Below are 20091 nucleotides of genomic sequence, written 5' to 3' on the forward strand. Positions count from 1 at the left end.
CAATGTACTTAACAACTTGATCTAATAAAACCACTATCCTATTAACATGATAGCAGTTCCAAAGTTACAAAATCCTCGGATAAAATGGTTGTGTGCCACTTTCTTTTAAGGCATTTTTTACTTAGAGTTAGATTTTCTAAACCACATATTGCATAAAGAAGACATGCAGCCCAAATAGAATTTGGAGACAAATCAAGGAAGCACTGCTTATCAGATAAAAATCAAGTTAATAGAGCAAAATAGTAATTACTATGTGAATAATTAGCTGATACTGAATGTGGTGGAAAATGATTAATGAAATAAATGAAAGAAAGTGCTCACCCTTACTGAAAGAGAAAACTGACCTGAACAACTCCGGGTTCTTCTTTGTTGGCATTTATCTTATCAGATACCAGGAGAGGCTCATTTTTCTCACAAGCCTCTTCACTAATGAGCATGTCTGCATAGTTGGGCTGGGGGAAGATCAAATGACTTTTCCGGGAGTCTGCAGTAAGAGAGATCTCGTGGGAATAGGTCTGTAGGAAGGTGTCCACTCCCACAAAGTGGGAGGCTGGTATGCCTGCCAGTCTGCCTCTTGAAGCCTGCAGCAGGCGTGATTTGTGCCAGTGCCTCAACCTTAGTGCCAGCAGTATGATGACAAAGGCTAGGAAGATGCAAGACACGGTGGCCACCGCTACCACCAGGTACAGCGTGATGTCTGAATCATTGCCATTGATGGGGGTTTTGATGCTGCCCAGGTCCGCCAGCACGTCGGGGATGCTGTCGGCCACGGCCACAGTGAGCGTGACAGTGGCCGAGAGCGGGGGCTGGCCATGGTCCTGGACGGCCACCACGAGGCTCTGCTTGAGCGCATCTCTGTCCAGCAGAGCCCGTGCTGTGCGCACCTCACCTGTGTTCAGCCCCACGGCGAACAGCCCTGGCTCAGTGGCCTTGAGCAGGCGGTAGGACAGCCAGGCGTTCTGGCCCGAGTCTCTGTCCACCGCCACCACCTTGGTCACCAGGTATCCAGGCTCTGCTGCGCGGGGCGCCAGCTCCACACCTGTAGACCCGTCAGTGGGGAGGGCGGGGTACAGGATCTCAGGGGCGTTGTCGTTCTGGTCCACCACGAACAGGGTGAGTGACACGTTGCTGCTGAGCGGCGGGTCCCCGCTGTCACTGGCTATCACCCACAGCTGCAAATCTCTCAGCTGCTCATAGTCAAAGGATTGCAGCGCATACAGGATTCCGGTGTCAGAGTTAATGGAGACGTAGGAGGACAGAGGTGCTCCCCGAAATGCAGATTCAGCCAAGGAGTAGGTGACCTGAGCATTGCTACCACTGTCTGGGTCGTGAGCAGTCAGAGAGAAGATGGAGACACCCCTGGGGTTGTTTTCCGGGAGAGAGGTATGATAGGAGGTGTGAGGGAAAGTGGGTGGGTTGTCGTTGACATCCGATACTTTCAGGAAGATGTGGTTTTCTGTAGACAGCGCCGGAGTCCCACGGTCAATGACAGTCACTGTGATGTTGTAATTAGAAGTCTCCTCTCTGTCCAAAGCATTTGTTGTTAACAGGTGATAGTAATCATCAACCGACCTTTCCAATTTAAAAGGCAGGTTCCCAGGAATAGAGCATTCAATTTCACCATTCTCTCCAGAATCGCCATCATGCACACTGAACAGTGCGATTAGGGTTCCAGGAGGACAGTCTTCGGCAACAGAACTGGTGAGCGAGGTGAGGATCAGTTCGGGGGCATTGTCGTTCACGTCCTGTACGGTGACCACCACCGTAGCGCTGGCAAGAAGGGCGCCTCCATCCTGAGCTACCACTTCCATGTGGTAGAAGCTGGCTGTTTCATAGTCCAGCGATTGCATAGTTGAGATCTCCCCCAGGTTGGAATCAAGTTGAAAAGTCTCTGTAATTTTGTCTTCTTCGTTGCGAAAAGAGTAGGTCAACTTCCCATTTATGCCTTCGTCTGGGTCCGTGGCGGTCAGCGTGAGGAGCCGGGTGCCCACAGGCACGTTTTCTGGAACACTCACTCTGTACTCGGATCGAGCGAACAGGGGCGCGTTGTCGTTTGCGTCGAGGACCATCACGCCGATGCGCGCGCTGCTAGAGAGTATGGGGTCTCCACCATCTAAGGCCGTGAGGAGCAGGTTGTGAACAGCCTCTTTCTCGCGATCCAGAGGCTGTTCCAACACCAGCTCCGGGTATTTCTGCCCATCCTTTCCTCTTTTCACTTCCAGAGAGAAGTGCGGATTGGAGCTGAGCTGGTAACTCTGGAGGGAGTTCACACCCACATCCGCGTCCCGCGCAAAAGGAAGCACTAACCGCGTTCCCACAGCCGCATTTTCATTAATTTTTACGTTTAATTCCTCATCCCTGAATCGCGGGAAGTTATCATTTATATCAATTATTTCTACTTCTACTCCATAAATTTTCATTTTATTTTCAACCAAGACGTTAAAGCTCACCAGGCACGGCGCGCTCTGAGCGCAGAGCTCCTCCCGGTCTATCCTGCCCGCCGTGACCAAGCCGCCGCTGCGCGCGTTCAGAGCGAAGAGCTGCGCCCTACCTCGGGACACGATGCGGACTCCGCGCTCCGCCAGCTCCCGCGGCTCCAGCCCCAGGTCCTTGGCGATGTTGCCCACCAAAGAGCCTTTGTCTAGCTCCTCGGGCACCGAGTAGCGGATCTGCCCAGATCCCTGCGCGCACAACGTCCCCAGCAGCATGACAAGCAGCGGTAGCTCTCTGCAGTGCTTCAGTGGCTCCGCCATTGCCTTCTCTCTATACAGTTTTTTCTTAGTCCTGGTTCAGTCTGCCGTTTTTCTAAAACCCAGAGGAACGCATTCCCTGGTTAAAACGGCAGTGGGGGCACGGACGCGCGGCTCTCCCCAGGAATTTGTCTGGTCTGTGTTTGGTATGGAACGGGAGACAGCCGGGTCCCTTCTGCTACAGCTTCTCTCCCACCTTGGTGAACAGCGACGCTCAGAGTCTTAACCAGTTACTACACCAATTCTATTTTTTTTTAATTTCCCTTACGTTTAATTATATTCTAACTTTCAATAATGTTGCCATATCCTAATGTGTTATTGTGTGACTTCGTTCATATTTCTTAAGCTTTAATTCATAAATAGTAGAAGAGTTCTACACACCCTTGAGGTCAATGTAACTATTATATTCTTTTTACTTCCCTAGAAAAGTTTTGTTTAATGTACCATTGAGCCTATGTCCTTTAGTTTCTGTCTTCCTCTATTGAGTCCAATTAGTCAGGACATGAAATTCTTACCTTTGCAGTATCCAGGTGTTGATCTTCCCCCCCCCCCCCAGGATATATTTATGAAAATGTGCCCATTTGTACATAAGAATGCCAAAGAAGGGTGGAAGGGTGGGTATGAGGGGAAAAGCCACTATAATCTGAAAGTTGTACCTATGATATTTATACTTATTAAATAAAAGCTTTCTTAAAAATAAAAAAAAAAGATTTGGAAAAAAGAATGCCAAAGAAATAAATCTAGCCCTCAAAGTACCTTTGCAAAAAAGAATTACTGACTTACGCAAATTGTACTACCTTTCATGTGCAGAACGAATAAATACTTCTGTTGTTTCTTTGGCTTTTTACAAACTGCCTAGAATTTCAGTCTAAGAACATGGCAGCTGCAGTATCTTATGCCAAAAGTCTGATTTGCATTGCTTATATATGTCTTGTAACCATATTCAAATACTTGTAGTCAGATGTTGTACAGTGACCAGCTACTGGTGGCTACAGGTACAGTGATGGCGATCAGGGTTTCAGTTCATAAGAGCATGAAAGCGTGCCTCTCATGCTCAACAGCAAGCAGCAACGTGTGGCATTTTTATGTTGAGGCAGAAAAGCAATGCTATCACCTCTGTGTAACAGTTATGAGAAAGCCCTCATAACTGAAAAGGATTAAAGAGCTCATTAAGTGGGAGAAGTAATTTTTACCTAATGATACCCTCATAAGAAACATTTTTAAATGAAGATATTTTGTGTCTATAATTAAAAAAAAATCAAAACCAAAGTTTTAAGTAGTACTTGGCAGAAAATGTGAGCACAGGTTGCAAAATGTTTTCTCAAACGCATTTTTTCTCAAGAGCTGCTATTTGTTAATATGCAGAAGAGGAGTCATTTCTCACATTTACTATATACACTCTTCACAGAGGACACATCTCACCTCAAACATTACCCATTCTTTAAAAACAGACTTGGGCTTCCCAGATCACTTAGCCTGCAAAGGTCCTAGCGTGTAGGTCTTCAGGTTAGTACCTGATGTCCTTCCCAAATCTGGTTAACCAGCCGTGACTCTGGGCAAACTCTTCCTTCCCTTGGTTTCCACAAACTACTAAGAGGAGGACTCTTTACTCTTGAGTATTATGAGTCTGAGAAGAAATAGGGGGCAAGTGCTGTGGTGCAGTGTGTGAAGCTGCCGTCTGCGAGGCTGGCATCCCATGTGAGCATGGTTCAAGTCCAGCTGCTCAACTTTTGATCTTGCTTCCTCCTAATGCACCTGAGAATGCAGTACAACACTGTCCAAGTACTTGGACCCTACCACCCACATGGGAGACCCAGATGGTCCAGTCCCAGCCATTGCAGCCATTTGGGGGAGTGAACCAGCATACAGAAGAGTTTCTCTCTCTCTCTCTGCCTTTCAAGTGAATAAAATAAATCTTTCAAAAGCTACTGTTATTTAAAAGAGAAAATAGAAGTAAAATTTGAGTAATAAATACATTGAAAATGAAAAGAATCACACAAGGTCTCAATGGTAATGAACCTTCAAAGGGAAGGAATGCAAAGATGAGGAAGAGAAAGAAGTATCTCATGTAGTAAAGGCTTGCAATTACAGATAAAACTCACATTTTAGATATAAAACCTGCACTTATGATTTGGTTAGGTGAGATAAAGATAATTAAGGCGGAACAGTGCCCAAACCTGACTCACAAGACAAGGAAATCTGAATGGAACTTCCTACTCCAGGTAGATGATGTGCTAAGAAACACTGAAATTCGGAGTGAAAATAATTAAATTAAAGCTCACCTTTAAAACAGTATCCGAGGCAGATGGGACCTCTGCATCTTCATGATTTGCACTTGGTGCCCAACAGGCATCATCACAGAGGAGGTCCTGAGGGGGAACCACTTCTGGGGTCACAGTGAGAAAATTGAACTCTGTCTTGGCAGATTGTGAGGCAACGCAGAAATTATAGGAATAGGGCAGAGTCCCCTGGCTGTAGTCGGGGAGAACCACGGGTCCAGACTTGGAGTTAAGCCCAGGCTGGAAGCACCCCCAGGCGGCGGGGCTGGAGGAGTGTCGCAGGCGCAGGCCGATGGCCAGGATCACCGCCAGCAGGAAGAGCACAGAGATGACCGCCAAGGCCACCACCAGGTAAAACTGCAGCTCGGCCTGCGCGTCAGACGGGCCGGGGTCGTCACCGAGGTCCGGCAACGCCTCCTGCAGGCTGTCGGCGAAGACCAGGTGCAGCGTGGCGGTGGCCGAGAGCGGCGGCTGGCCGCCATCGCGCACCGCGACCAGCAGGCGCTGGCGCGCCGCGTCCCTGTCGCCCAAGGCGCGCGCCGTGCGCACCTCGCCCGTGCGCAGCCCCAGGCTGAAGAGCCCGGGCTCGCTGGCCTGCAGCACGTGGTAGGACAGCCAGGCGTTGTGCCCAGAGTCGGCGTCCACCGCCACCACCTTGGTGACCAGGTAGCCGGGCTCGGCGGCGCGCGGCACCGTGTCGAAGAGCGCCGAGCCGTCGGGCCCCAGCGCCGGGTACAGCACCCGCGGCGCGTTGTCGTTGCGGTCGCCCACCAGCACGCGCAGGCTCACGTTGGCGCGCAGCGCGGGCGAGCCCTGGTCGCGGGCCTGCAGCGTCAGCTCCAGGGCGCGCAGCTGCTCGTGGTCGAAGGCGCGCTGCGCGAACACCACGCCGCTGTGCGCGCTCACCGACACGTAGGACGACAGCGCGCGCGGCTCCAGGTCGCTGGCCACGATGGAGTAGGACACCTGGCCGTTGGTGCCCACGTCGGGGTCGGAGGCGCTGACCTGCGCGATGGAGGCTCCCGGGGGGTTGTTCTCGGGCACGTGGACCACGTAGGCGGCCTGGAGGAAAACCGGAGCGTTGTCGTTGACGTCTGAGATGTGTACAGTGACGCTGATGCTGGAGGAGAGGGGCGGCTGGCCCCTGTCGGTGGCCGTGATGGTGACGTTGTACTCCGGGGTCTGCTCCCGGTCCAGGGTCCCGCCTGTCATTAGCTTGTAGTAGTTCTTTGAGGAGGATTCCAATATAAACTCAGGATTTCCCAAAACGCGGCAGTAAACCTCTCCATTTTCTCCAGAATCTCTGTCTCTGGTTTTTATCAAGGCGACCACTGTTCCTGGTGGTGAGTCCTCTGGCAGGGGGGTAAATACTGAAGTCACAATCACTTCAGGTGCACAATCGTTCTCATCTAGAATTTCGACCTGGACCCTGCAGTGGGCGGCTAAATCTCCGGGATCCTTCGCCTCTATACCCAGAGTGTAACTACTAGCAACTTCGTAATCCAAGCCATCCCTGGTCGTGATTTCTCCTGTTCTTTTATCCAAGCTGAAAAAGCGTTCCACGGACTCGTCCACATTATGGAAGGAATAGGTGACGTCTGCGTTGACGCCCTCGTCCAGGTCGGTAGCCGTCACCCGGAGCACCGAGAAGCCCGGCGGCACGTCCTCCCGCAGGGTGACCCTGTACACATCCTGGCTGAACACCGGAGGGTTATCATTGGCATCAGTGACTTGGACCTGGATCTGGGTGGTGCCGCTTTGAGGAGGGTCCCCGCCGTCCACAGCTGTGAGGACCAAGCGGTGGCCATCACGCTCCTCTCGGTCCAGAGAACGCTTCAGAACCAACTCGGGGTATTTACGCCCGTCTGGAGCCTGCTTCTCTGCTAGCTCGAAGTGCTCGTTGTCGTTGAGGTGGTATCTCTGCAGTGAATTAGGACCAGCGTCCGAATCCAGGGCTGGGTCCAGGGGAAACGCTGTACCTGGCTTAGTGGATTCTCCAATTTTTAAATCAACCTTACTCTGCTTGAAGAGCGGAGTATTGTCATTCATATCCAGCACTGTTACTGCGACGTGGAAAATACTGAGTGGGTTTTCAGCGACAGCATCGAAATCCAGAACACACAGCGCCTGCTTCCCGCAAAGCTGCTCTCGGTCTATCCTGTCACTCACAAGTAAGTCCCCGCTCTCGGGGTTTACAGCGAAATACTCCTTCTCTGCGCTAACCCGCAGCTTCCGGCCTGGCAAGTCCCGGACGCTGAGTCCCAGGTCCTTGGCTAGGTTTCCGACCACCGAGTTCTTAGCGAGCTCCTCGGGAATTGAATAGCGAATCTGGTCTGGCAGAGCCCCGCGGAACAAAGAGAGCAGAAAGGGCAACAGTACCTGCAGCCATGGCGCGGGACCGCGCCTTCCTGCGCCCAGCCTCATCCTCTGGCGTCCCTCTCTCTGCCGATGCCCTGCTCCTTTGCCGGTAGGAGGAATAAGCCCTCCGAGGACGGCAGAATCCGGGGTTGAGCTACTTTTTCCGCCCTCGGTTTCTGAATCTGTACTGGCCTCCTCTCTGGGTTGGTTTGAGCAGGAAGTTACCCTCCCAGAAGCTCCCCAAACGACTCGGATATCGTCTCTCTTCATTTGCCCTACAGCGACGCCCAGGGGTTTTTTCGGGGAACTGCACCCACGACTTCCAACTGCAAAGAACCTTTCTTCTTCTTTTTGTATTATAAAAAGCATCTACTTGTTTTAAAACATCCAAATGTAAAAGGTGCATACAGCATAGGTTCTCCTCATCCCTGCTTTCAAATGAGTGGCATGTTTCTTGTGTAATCCTTCCAGAGCTATGTTTTGTGTACTGCAGATGATAAAAAATGCTCTCCCTCCTTTCTTTACAGAAATGTAGGCACACATTATAGCATACTCTGCACTTGCTTTTTAAAAATTTGTTATATCTCTAAGACCATTTTGTGTCAGTTCTTAATGAGATTTCCCATTTATTTCTTACAGCCATGTAGTAGTCTACCATATGGATATATGAGTATAATAATTAACCTAATTAGAACACTATTTCTAAAGGACATAAAGAGTACATTAAGCCAAAATATATTTTACATTTGATATTAGTTTATAAATTAATTATCTTCTGCTCTCATAGGCCTTTAAGACATGCACTACTCTAGTTCTGAAATTTATTCCTGATGCCAGTTTCTGAATATGTTTGACACAATTGCAAGGCCAACTGAGTACATACAAATTATTTTTAGGGCTTCAGTATTTTAAATATTTCTCCTTAGATATGAGTTGTCTCTCAATTCATTTTTATTTCTTTTTCCTCTCCCCAAGCCAGTTAAATGTATCCCATTCCACTTTATTATATGGTTCCACAACTTCCCATGAATATGAAACCATGTAGACATGAAAACTCTTTTAAAAAACTTATTTGAGAAAGAGAGAGAGAGAGAGAGGGAGGGGGGAAGGAAGAGAACATTTCAATCTGCTGATTTACTCTCCAAATGCTCACAAAGGCCAAGGCTGGGCCTGGACAAAGCTAGGAGCCAAGAACTTAACCTAGGTCTCCTGCATGAATGGCAGGAAACGCATCACTTGGGCCATTACTACTGCCTCCTTGGGTCTGCATTAGAAGGAAGCTGGCCCCGGGAAGTGAACCCAGGCACCCTGCAGGATGCAGGTGTCCTAATTGCTAAGCTAAGTGCCAGCTCCTAAAATGCTCCTTCTTATGCTTTTATTGAGTTGTATTCCACAACCATTGCAAAACCTGCCAGTCATCAAAATAAGCCAACGTGGGTAGCTGTAGACATCCGCAAATTCAGAAATAACTGGAAGAACCAAATGAGGGCATGGGGAATGGTATTGCATATTTCTCGCACACATTTCTCTCACATCAGGTCATTCCAGGGCCACAGTGACACAGATCTCTCAGAGTGATTTGGGGAGATATTTTTAAGGCCAACTTACTAAGTAGCGTGAGTCATATCAGCCCAGAATCCAGGAAAACCAACAATTTTAAGAGACCCAAAAGAAGAAAAATGGATAAACCCCAGTTATTTTTCTTAGAAATCAAGAAGTTTCAATAGTGATGCCATGCTAATCAATTTAGAAATTATTAAAATTACTCCTACAACTTACTTCAATATGAGTGAAATAAAATGGCTGATATTTTCAGTAATCACAAAAGTTCAAAGTAATCACATATGGTCATTGCTGGTGCATTTCAGAACAGAAACAATAAACTATTTGATAAACAGCAATCTGTTAAGAAAATATCCCTGTTAAGAAAATATCCCTATTTGTCTAAAAGTTAAGTTCATAAATTTCAGATATTCATAAATTGCCACTGTCCAACTATATTGGAAAATATTCTTTCAAGGAAAGAAAAGTAAACTTCAAGCAAACCTTGGTAGAGTATGAAAAGAGGAACTTTTAAAATACTCAATTCAGGTTCAACAATAGTCTCATGAGGAAAAGGAGTGTAAGTATAAAATTACACAGCTCTTTCCATTTTCACAGGTCTAATCTATTCTTTCAATAATGTCCAAAGGCAAATGAAATTTAAAGACGGAGGTGGTTTACAGGCATAAAACTAAGAAACTTTTGCTGAAACTACACTAGAAAGAACAGAACAGACATAACACTATCTTCTCTGCACGTAGTAAATGGTACTCATCACGACTGAAGGACCATCTGCTCCTCCCCTTAGAAGCAGAATATTAACAAAGAGGCGCCTCTATCTGGTACATTACTCAGTTGGAGACATACACAGTTCTCTGCCTGATTTCAGTGTGTTAAGATCTATCATAACACTGACTCACCTGAAGACTGGGGTCTCCTTTCGCTTCAAGTAAATCCTGAGATATCAGAAGAGGCTCGCTTTTCCCACAGCTCCCCTGGCTGAGGAGCGTGTCCGCGTAGTTGGGCTGCGGGAAGATCACGTGGCTGCTCCGCGAGTCCGCCGTGAGGGACACCTCATGCGAATAGGTCTGCAGGAAGGCGCGCACCCCGTCCACGCCCACCAAGTGCGAGGCCGGCACGCCCGCCAGCCCGCCGCCGCAGCCCGCCGCCCGCAGCAGGCGAGAGCTGTGCCAGCGCCGCAGCCTGAGCGCCAGCAGCACGATGACGAAGGCCAGGAAGACGCAGGACACCGCGGCCACCGCCACCACCAGGTACAGCGTGAGGTCCGACTCGTCCGCACTGGCGGAAGGCTTGAGGCTGCCCAGGTCCGCCAGCACGTCGGGGATGCTGTCGGCCACGGCCACGGTGAGCGTGACGGTGGCCGAGAGCGGGGGCTGGCCGTGGTCCTGGACGGCCACCACGAGGCTCTGCTTGAGCGCGTCTCTGTCCAGCAGGCCGCGCGCCGTGCGCACCTCGCCCGTGTGCAGCCCCACGGCGAACAGCCCCGGCTCGCTGGCCTTGAGCAGGCGGTAGGACAGCCAGGCGTTCTGGCCCGAGTCCCTGTCCACCGCCACCACCTTGGTCACCAGGTATCCGGGCTCTGCGGCGCGGGGCGCCAGCTCCACGCCTGTGGAGCCGTCGGTGGGGAGGGCGGGGTACAGGATCTCGGGGGCGTTGTCGTTCTGGTCCACCACGAACAGGGTGAGCGACACGTTGCTGCTGAGCGGCGGGTCCCCGCTGTCGCTGGCTGTCACCCACAGCTGCAGGTCTCTAAACTGTTCATAATCAAAGGAGCGCAGCGCATAGAGGACTCCAGTGTCGGAGTTGATGGAGACGTAGGAGGACAGGGGCGCCCCCTGGATGGTGTTCTCAGCCAGGGAATAACTGACTTGGGCATTTTCTCCACTATCAGGGTCCTGGGCAGTCATGGTTAAGATGGAGGCTCCTCTGGGGTTGTTTTCAGGAATGTAGGCTGAGTAGGAGGCGTGAGAGAAGGCCGGGGGGTTGTCATTGATGTCCACCACATGCAATGAGATGTGAGTTTCTGTAGATAATGGCGGGGTTCCCTGATCCGTTGCGGTGACGGTGATGTTATATTCTGCGACTTCTTCCCTGTCCAGAGTCCTCTGTGTCAGCAACCGATGATAATTTCCGTATGCCTTTTCAAGCGTGAACGGCAGACTCTCTGGAATGGAACATGTGACAAGGCCATTCTCCCCCGAGTCACTGTCGTGCACGTTGAAAAGCGCAATGACTGTACCTGGGGGCGAAGTTTCTTGGACTGAATTGGTGAGAGATGTCACCGTCACTTCCGGAGCATTGTCATTTACATCCAGAACTGTCACCAGCACTTTAGTTCTGGCTCGAAGACCGGGTCCATCATGGGCTTCGACATCAATATCATAGAATCCAGAGTCTTCATAATCTAGGTCTCCCAGTATTGTTATATCCCCACTCAGAGAATTCAGCTGGAATAGTTGGGATATTTTGTCTCTTACTTTCCGGAAGGAATAAATCACTTCTCCATTGGCTCCTTCATCCGGGTCAGTGGCTTTTATGGTGAGTAGCCGGGTGCCCACAGGCACGTTTTCCTGAACACTTACATGGTACTCGGGCCTAGTGAATACCGGGGCATTATCATTGGTGTCCACAACTGTTATGTGAATCCTGGCCGAGCCAGAGAGAACGGGGTTACCTCCGTCGAAGGCGGTGAGGACAAGCTGGTGGAACGCCTGTTCCTCACGGTCCAGGGCTCGCTCCAGCACCAGCTCCGGGTACTTAATCCCATCCACCCCGCTTTGCACGTCCAGGGAGAAGTGACCATTCGAGCTGAGCTGGTAACCTTGCAGGGAATTTACTCCCACATCCGGATCAAAAGCCTCCGGAAGAGGAAATCTTGTCCCTGGAGATTCACTTTCAGCCACTTTTATTTCCCTCTGCTCTGAACCAAAGCTGGGCGCATTATCATTAACATCGAGTATTTCCACTTCTACTCCTAAAATCTTCACTTTGTCCTCTAGGAGAATCTCCAGGTTTGCCACACATGTTGGAGCTCGGTCACAGAGCTCCTCCCGGTCTATCCTGTCCGCGGTAACCAAGCCGCCGCTGCGCGCGTTCAGTGCGAACAGCTGCGCCCTACCTCGGGACACGATGCGGACTCCGCGCTGCGCCAGCTCCCGCGGCTCCAGCTCCAGGTCCTTAGCGATGTTACCCACGAAGGAGCCTTTCTCCAGCTCCTCAGGCACAGAGTAGCGGATCTCTTCAGCCCAGATTTCCCGCAGAGTCCCCAGAAGAACGCAGATCCAGACCAGCCGGCTGCAGCCTGAGCGATGAGGAGGAGCCGCCATTACAGCCCCGCTGCAGAAGAGCCTGCTTGGGTTTTCCTGGGAGGACAGCTGGCGAGCCCTAGGATCTTTGGGGTCCAGGATAACGTGCCTTCAGCAATACCTGTGGGAGCTCTCGGGGGTCCAGGCAGAAGCTTCCGCAAAGTCCCAGAATCATGGTTTCGTGCTGAAAAAATCTTGTTCAGAATGAATTTCTGGTTGTCTTTTTTCCCCTGATTGGTGAACAGCGACACCCAGAGTCCTAGTCTGTTACTGCAATATTTTTTTAGTAACTAGAGCGTCGCTTTTATATACCTTTCCCATATCTAACCCTACTTTCACAAAGAAGAACAAAAGTTGGATTCCAGTTGCTTAATTTACAATGGAAATCCAGGGATTATCTAAAGCTTCCAGTTCAGTACACTTTTTTACATTGTTTATTTTCAGAGAAAATACTATGGTAATTTTGGACTGTTTTCTACATTTTTTTTTTCAGAGATAGCATTATTCATCCCCATAGCCCACTCTTAGTATAGTGTGTTGTGTGGGGACATAGTCATCCTTCTAAGAACAAGTGTGGACTTGAAGAATAAAAGAAAAAGGTAGTTGAAATAACAGCGGCCAGCAAGGTGGAGCTTTAGACCCAACCCATACAGGAAGAAGTTTTCTCATGTGAGCTGACCTTTAGGGCCTGGGACAACTTTTCAATCCCATTGCAAGAAATGTATGTTGTTCAAGAGATAATCTTACCCCCTTTGTAAGTAAGGTTGGCAAACAGTGATTTTAGGCCACAAGGTATGCCTGTGACTATCTTGTTCACAGTATGTCCTCAAGCTGTAAGACAGCAATTTCCAGCAACTTCCACAGAGCAGGCACTCACGTGTTTTTCCATGTTTAATGAATGGATTGCAAAGGCTCAAGAGTAAAATAGTAGGTCATAAATCTGATGATAAAAATAAATAAGAGGCAAAACCAGAAAAGTTGGACTTAAACCCTGGAACAAGCAGATATTTCTTTGATTTTTCATGTAAGACACATCCAGTATTATTTTGCCATTATTGCTAAGTTTACTTTAGCTTTGATTTTGGAAGCAACCAGTAGACGGAAATATTTTAGTTGTGCATGCATTATCAGTGCATGTTTCATCACTTAATTATTCAAGAACGCTCACTTTACTAGTCTGAGATTTGAGATAAAGCATTAAGTTACCAGCTCTTTAGATTATTCCTCACTTAACAATTAACACCTAAAAATGATTCATAAATTTTAAAGAGGCACAAAAGTCCATGAACTATACAGAAGTTTTGCATCTTCAGACTTTGAAAGAGTAGAGTACAGGTGTTTTACAAAAGCCTCAAAGGAAGTTCCTGAGGGGTGAGGATAAAATGAGATGCTTGGAAATAAATTAGACAATATGTGCAAAATCTCCCAAAACATGTGTAGATTTGACTTATTTTTCAGAGATCTATATTAAAGAAACAAAATGACATATATAAAAAGGCCTTATAAATAAAAATTATTAACTACAATGTGACAAAGCAGTGATGAAGTAGAAAGAGAATAAACATAAATGATTAAAGAATGGTTAAGAAAACCATCGAAGGGGCCAGTGCTATGGCTAAGTGGTGCAGCATATAAGCTCCTGTCCACAGCGCTGGCATCTCATATGGGCACCAGTTCCAGTCCTGGCTGCTCCACTCCCCATCCAGCTCCCTGCTAATTAACCTGGTTGGGCCCCTACCACTCAAATGGAAGACCAGGATTAACCTCCTGGCTCCTAGCTTCTGCATAGCCCAACCCTGGCCACTGTGGCCACTTGAGGAGTGAACAAGTAAATGGAAGTGCGCTCTTTCTCCCTCTCTCTGTCTCTCTCTCTCCCCTTTTCTCTCTGACTGCCTTTCAGACAAAGAAATCTTTAAGAAAAAAGAAAACTATGGAACATCCTTGAATGAAATTATTTTAAAAGATTTATTTATTATTTATTTGAAAGAGTTAGAGACAGAGAGAGAGGGAGAGACATATATTCCATCTGCTAGTTCAATTCCCAAGTGGCCACAACAGCTGGGGTTGGACCAGGTGGAAGCCAAGTACCTAGGAGCTTCTTCTGGGTCTCCCACGTGGGTGCAGGAACTCAACCACTTGGGCCATCTTTTGCTGCTTTCCCAGACACATTAGCAGAGAACTGGATCAGAAGTGGAGCAGCTGGGTCCTGAACCAGCACACAAAAGGAATGTGGGGCATTGTAGGTGGTTGCTAACCCATTATACTGCAATGTAAGACCTCTTGAATGAAATTACAAATGAGGATGGTATTTACCTAAAGATTGTGATTCAAATGCAAAGTGTGAAAATCTTAGCTACTTGTGATAAGACAAATAGGGGCTAAGAGGCTTTGTTATTGAAAGTTGGTGTTAAATACACATGTTAGTGTGAAAGGTAAACACATAGGATGTAAGGGATGAAGGTGAACATAAACTTTAGCGCGGGCAGAATGATCTGTCAACACATTTATAAAATGTTAACCATAAGATTACTTGAAAAAAAAACAGTATCAATTAAAAAGGGCACTGTTATTACTAAGAGTGGTGGCATCCAGAAAACTTTTTTTTTAGCAAGAATTATCAACCACACAGAAATGCCATCAGTAAAGATTGAAAATTAGTAATCAAATAGTTTAGAAGAGTCCTGATATCCAAGAAACCAATATCCAACCATCTAATATACACCAGCTTCCCCAGACACCATGACCAAAACCACAAAAACGACCAAAATTAACTATGCACGACTGAGCGATTGAGAAGCAGAAATAATATAGAAAATTTAAATAGGTTTGCAGAAACTCACGTGAGAGGAAAAAGAAGACTCATCAGCGATTTGGGGACCTTCATTATTGGCACAAACAGCCACAGAAGATTCGCCACTCAGGAGATCCTGAGGGACAGCCACTTCCGGGGTCACGTTGAGAAAATTAAACTCCGTCTTTGCAGAATGCGAGGCAACGCAGAAATTATAGGAATAGGGCAGAGTCCCCTGGCTGTAGTCGGGGAGAACCACGGGTCCAGACTTGACGCACAGACCGGGCTGGAAGCAGCCCCAGGCGGCGGGGCCAGAGGAGTGTCGCAGGCGCAGGCCGATGGCCAGGATCACCGCCAGCAGGAAGAGCACAGAGATGGCCGCCAAGGCCACCACCAGGTAAAACTGCAGCTCGGCCTGCGCGTCAGACGGGCCGGGGTCGTCCCTGAGGTCCGGCAGCGCCTCCTGCAGGCTGTCGGCGAAGACCAGGTGCAGCGTGGCGGTGGCCGAGAGCGGCGGCTGGCCGCCATCGCGCACCGCGACCAGCAGGCGCTGGCGCGCCGCGTCCCTGTCGCCCAAGGCGCGCGCCGTGCGCACCTCGCCCGTGCGCAGCCCCAGGCTGAAGAGCCCGGGCTCGCTGGCCTGCAGCACGTGGTAGGACAGCCAGGCGTTGTGCCCAGAGTCGGCGTCCACCGCCACCACCTTGGTGACCAGGTAGCCGGGCTCGGCGGCGCGCGGCACCGTGTCGAAGAGCGCCGAGCCGTCGGGCCCCAGCGCCGGGTACAGCACCCGCGGCGCGTTGTCGTTGCGGTCGCCCACCAGCACGCGCAGGCTCACGTTGGCGCGCAGCGCGGGCGAGCCCTGGTCGCGGGCCTGCAGCGTCAGCTCCAGGGCGCGCAGCTGCTCGTGGTCGAAGGCGCGCTGCGCGAACACCACGCCGCTGTGCGCGCTCACCGACACGTAGGACGACAGCGCGCGCGGCTCCAGGTCGCTGGCCACGATGGAGTAGGACACCTGGCCGTTGGCGCCCACGTCGGGGTCGGAGGCGCTGACCTGCGCGATGGAGGCTCCCGGGGGGTTGTTCTCGGGCACGTGGACCACGTAGGCGGCCTGCTGGAAAACCGGAGCGTTGTCGTTGACGTCTGAGATGTGTACAGTGACGCTGATGCTGGAGGAGAGGGGAGGCTTGCCCCTGTCGGTAGCTGTGATTGTGATATTATATTCTGAGATCTTCTCCCGGTCAAGAGTCCTGTCAATTACCAACTTGTAGTAATTCTTGGAGGTGGATTCTAATTTGAAGGGAACTTCTTCCTGAACGTAGCATGTCACTACACCATTTTGCCCAGAATCCCGATCTCGCACTTTAATCAGGGCTATTACAGTTCCAAGATCTGAGTCCTCTGGGATCTGGCTAGAAAAGGACATGAATGTCACCTCCGGGGCATTGTCATTCACATCGCTGATTTCAATCTGCACATTACAGTGAGCCGTGTGCACCCCTCCATCCTTGGCTTCTATACCCAACACATATCGATTCCTTTCTTCAAAGTCCAGTGTACCATTGGTTGTGATCTCTCCAGTGTTTGGGTTGAGACTGAAGAAGAGGCCGGTACTCGTTGGGGCCTTGAGGAAGGCGTAAGTGATCTCTGCATTGGCACCTTCATCCTGGTCTGTGGCCGTCACCTGCAGCACAGAGGTTCCCCAGGGCACGTTTTCTTGGAGGCTAACTCTGTATACATCCTGGCTGAACACTGGGGCATTATCATTGGCGTCAGTGACCTGGATCCTGATCACAGTGGTGCTGCTCAGAGGAGGGTCTCCGCCATCCACAGCAGTCAGGATTAGGCGGTGGGAGCTCTGCTGTTCCCGGTCTAAAGGTTTTTCCAGCAGCAGTTCAGGGTATTTACTTCCATCAGGACTTTGCTTCGTTGACAGAGAGAAGTACTGATTGGGGCTGATGGTATATATCTTCAGAGAGTTACTTTCTACATCTGCATCTTGTGCAGAATCCAGAGAGAATTTTACCCCTGGTAAGGCTGACTCGCAGATTTCTAAATCAATGTCTTTTGTAAGGAAACGTGGTGCGTTGTCATTAACATCTTGAATTGCAACAGTCACATGGAAAATATTCATTGGATTTTCTGTGACCAGTTCAAATTCTAGTGTACATTCAGATTTCTGTCCACAAATCTTCTCTCGGTCTATCCTGCCACTCACCAACAAATCCCCGCTCTCCGCACTAACGCTGAAATAATCCTCTGCACTAACCCGCAGTTTTCGAGCTGGTAACTCCCGGACACTGAACCCCAGATCCTTAGCAAGGTTCCCTACCCGTGAGCCCTTGGCCAGTTCCTCTGGAATTGAGTAGTGGATCTGTTGGGAGATGACTCCGCCGAACAAAGACAGCAGGAAGAGAAACAGTACCTGACTTTTCATCTTCTCGGCTTCTCTGGCACTCCTCCACGTTGCTCGAATTCTCCACGAAGCGTCTTTTCAAGGTTTCTCCGGGATCTTTATTTAAAAAATGAGTGGCAGCACCCTGGACGTTGAGATTTGAGGGTAGGACTTTTTTATTAGGCGCTTGAGGGTGATCGGAGCAGCCTCCGCATTCTGATGCGCGCGGACAAAGCAGGATTGCTCTCCGCCAGACTACCGCGTAGAATTGAGAGCCCTTCTTTTCCTTTTGGTCGACAGCGGCGCCTGGAGGTTGTCTTGAATAACTGCATACTAGCCCAGCTATTTGTCTTCGAAGTGTAAATTCTTGAATCTGTGAGCCTACGTTACCTTTTAATTTGATGGAGAGAACTAAATAAACATTGTACACATTTTTGTTACTTTCCTGTTTCTTATCTCACTAGCAACTTCATCATTTCACATTCGTTTGTTTCACAAGACACAGCCATTCTTTTCAGTTTGGGAGGCAAAAAGACCTTCAATGATTTCAGCGTGCAGTATTTATAAACTTTGGTGTGAATGGTTTTTTACCCACATTTTTAATGGGCTATGATCCTTTCCCATCTGTAAATTCACTGTAATGACTTCCTTTATTTAGTATTATAAACTTTTCCATATATACATTATCATGTCAATATTGCCTTTAAAAGATATAAATCTTGGCAAAAATGAAGGAGACAAGGCTCTACAATTATTTCAATGTGCTGTTCTTCTTTATAAAAATGAGCATTTCCTGGCTAGTAGCATGGATATTTTGTTAAAAGAGTCAATTTATTATTTGGGCCCACATGTGCCTTCATAAAGTTGAATCTTGTATAAGCCATATTCATTTTTATGAAACTGAGGATTCCTTTGTATATTAATGTATATGTGATCCTCTTTAATGGCAATTCTTAGCTTCAACCGATTTATACAATTAATTCCTGAAATAAATTTGACTTGATCTCTGGTAAGTCTTGGTGAGGCATTGAAGTTTCTTAGACATTTTATTTTAGAATTTATCCTGGTACTCAAACCAATCCTTCTATTTTGAGTGCATTATCATAGATGCTACTGTAGTTTGATCCACCATTTCATGTATTGGAAACTTCATTCCACAGTACATATGTTAATGATATTTGGAGGTAGGACTTTTGAGAGATGACTGGGTCATGAGGGTTCTGCCCTCAGGAATGAATTAGTCCACAATTGGTCTAATGTACATCACAGGAGTGGCTTTGCAAATAAAGCAGCTCTTTCTTGGTCAGTCTCAAGACTCTCCCTGTATTGCCAAGTGATGGTGCAAGAAGACCCTCAGCAGGTGCTGAGTGGATGCAGGCACTGTGCTCTAGCACTTCCCAGCCCCCAGGACTGTATTCTAAGTACACCTCTATTCTTTGTAAATTACCTGGTGAAAGGTATTGTGCTATAGAACAGGAAATAGACTAAGACGAAGACTCACCCATTTTATTTTACTGTTTTGCAGTGTTGATAATACTCATCTCATACTCCAGTTAAAACAGACCATTATTTGTTTTCCTAAGACAGATATTTTGTTTTCTATACATCATGCCTTTATACTTTCTATTCCTTTTATTATGAACTTCTCTTCCCTTTCCCTTGTAAGGAATTTCTGCAATTCCATCTTTCAGGAAAAAACACTATTTGTAGTGAAAATAGGATATAGAGATCTCTCAGTATGTGTACAAGCAAATGGAAATTATACTGCTTTTGTACTCTCAGAATATTTTCATGACATACTTGTAGACAATGCTTCATATGGAATTCATAGAGAATTCTGTTTGAATTGAAGATTTTTCCTTACAAAATACATGGCAAAAGTTATGGGTCTTTCAAACATTTATTTGGGGGCCAACATTGTCGCACAGTGTATTGCACTTAACCTTCCAATACCTATGTCTTGCATGCTCTGCTTCAAATCAAGCTTCCTGCTAATGCTCTCTGGAAGGCAGCAGAAGATGGCCCAAGTGCTTGCACCTCTGCATTCACATGGGAGACCCAGATGGAGCTCCTGGTTCCTATCTTCACCTTGGCCCAGCCCTGGCTTTTACCTCCATCTGGGAAAATGAACCAGTGAAAGGAAAATTCATTCTCTCTCTCTCTCTCTCTCTCTCTCTCTCTCTCTCTCTCTCTCTTTCTCTCTCTCTCTCTCTCTCTCTCTCTCTCTCTCCCGTCACTTTGCCTTTCAAATAAATCTTTAAAATTTGCTTTATTTTTATTTGGAAGGCATGCGCGCGCGCGCACACACGCACACACACACAGTTTCCATCTACTGGTTCACTTCCCAAAGGAGGCTGGAACTCAATCTGGGTCTCCCATGTGGGTGGCAGCACCCAACTCCTTGAGCCACCATGTGCTGCAATAGCAGTAGCTAGAACTAGAAGTGGAGTCAAAATTGGAGCCCAGGAACTCTGATATGGGATGTGGGCATCCCAGGTGGGGACTTAAACAGTGTTCCCAATGCTTGCACCAGGTTATTAACTTTTTTTATTCCATGATGTATTTGAAAGTTTCAGTGAGAATACACCTTTATTTACTTACTATTTTCTTCAGATCCTGTTGTCTCCTGTGTTTAAATATACCTTTTCTTAAT

General features: G+C 48.2%; 1 protein-coding gene across 7 annotated transcripts in view; it reads right to left on the minus strand.

Annotated features, from left to right (window-relative positions):
• The window catches only part of LOC133757960 (protocadherin gamma-C5), a 180839-nt gene that overhangs the window by 140340 nt on the left and 20408 nt on the right, over positions 1-20091 (minus strand). Inside the window, exon 1 of one of the 7 annotated variants that reach the window (XM_062188968.1) lies at positions 15096-17644. The exons of 3 other annotated variants lie outside the window; for them this stretch is intronic. In XM_062188968.1, coding sequence (XP_062044952.1) covers positions 15096-17480 — 2385 coding nt within the window. In that variant the 5' untranslated portion in view covers positions 17481-17644. Of the gene's footprint in view, positions 1-344; positions 2859-5032; positions 7637-9849; positions 12462-15095; positions 17645-20091 lie in introns of those variants that run through there. 3 more of the 7 variants (XM_062188958.1, XM_062188947.1, XM_062188964.1) reach the window with 3 other exon arrangements.

The sequence above is a fragment of the Lepus europaeus genome, chromosome 4 (assembly GCF_033115175.1).
Source record: "Lepus europaeus isolate LE1 chromosome 4, mLepTim1.pri, whole genome shotgun sequence".
In the NCBI taxonomy this organism is placed as follows: domain Eukaryota; kingdom Metazoa; phylum Chordata; class Mammalia; order Lagomorpha; family Leporidae; genus Lepus; species Lepus europaeus.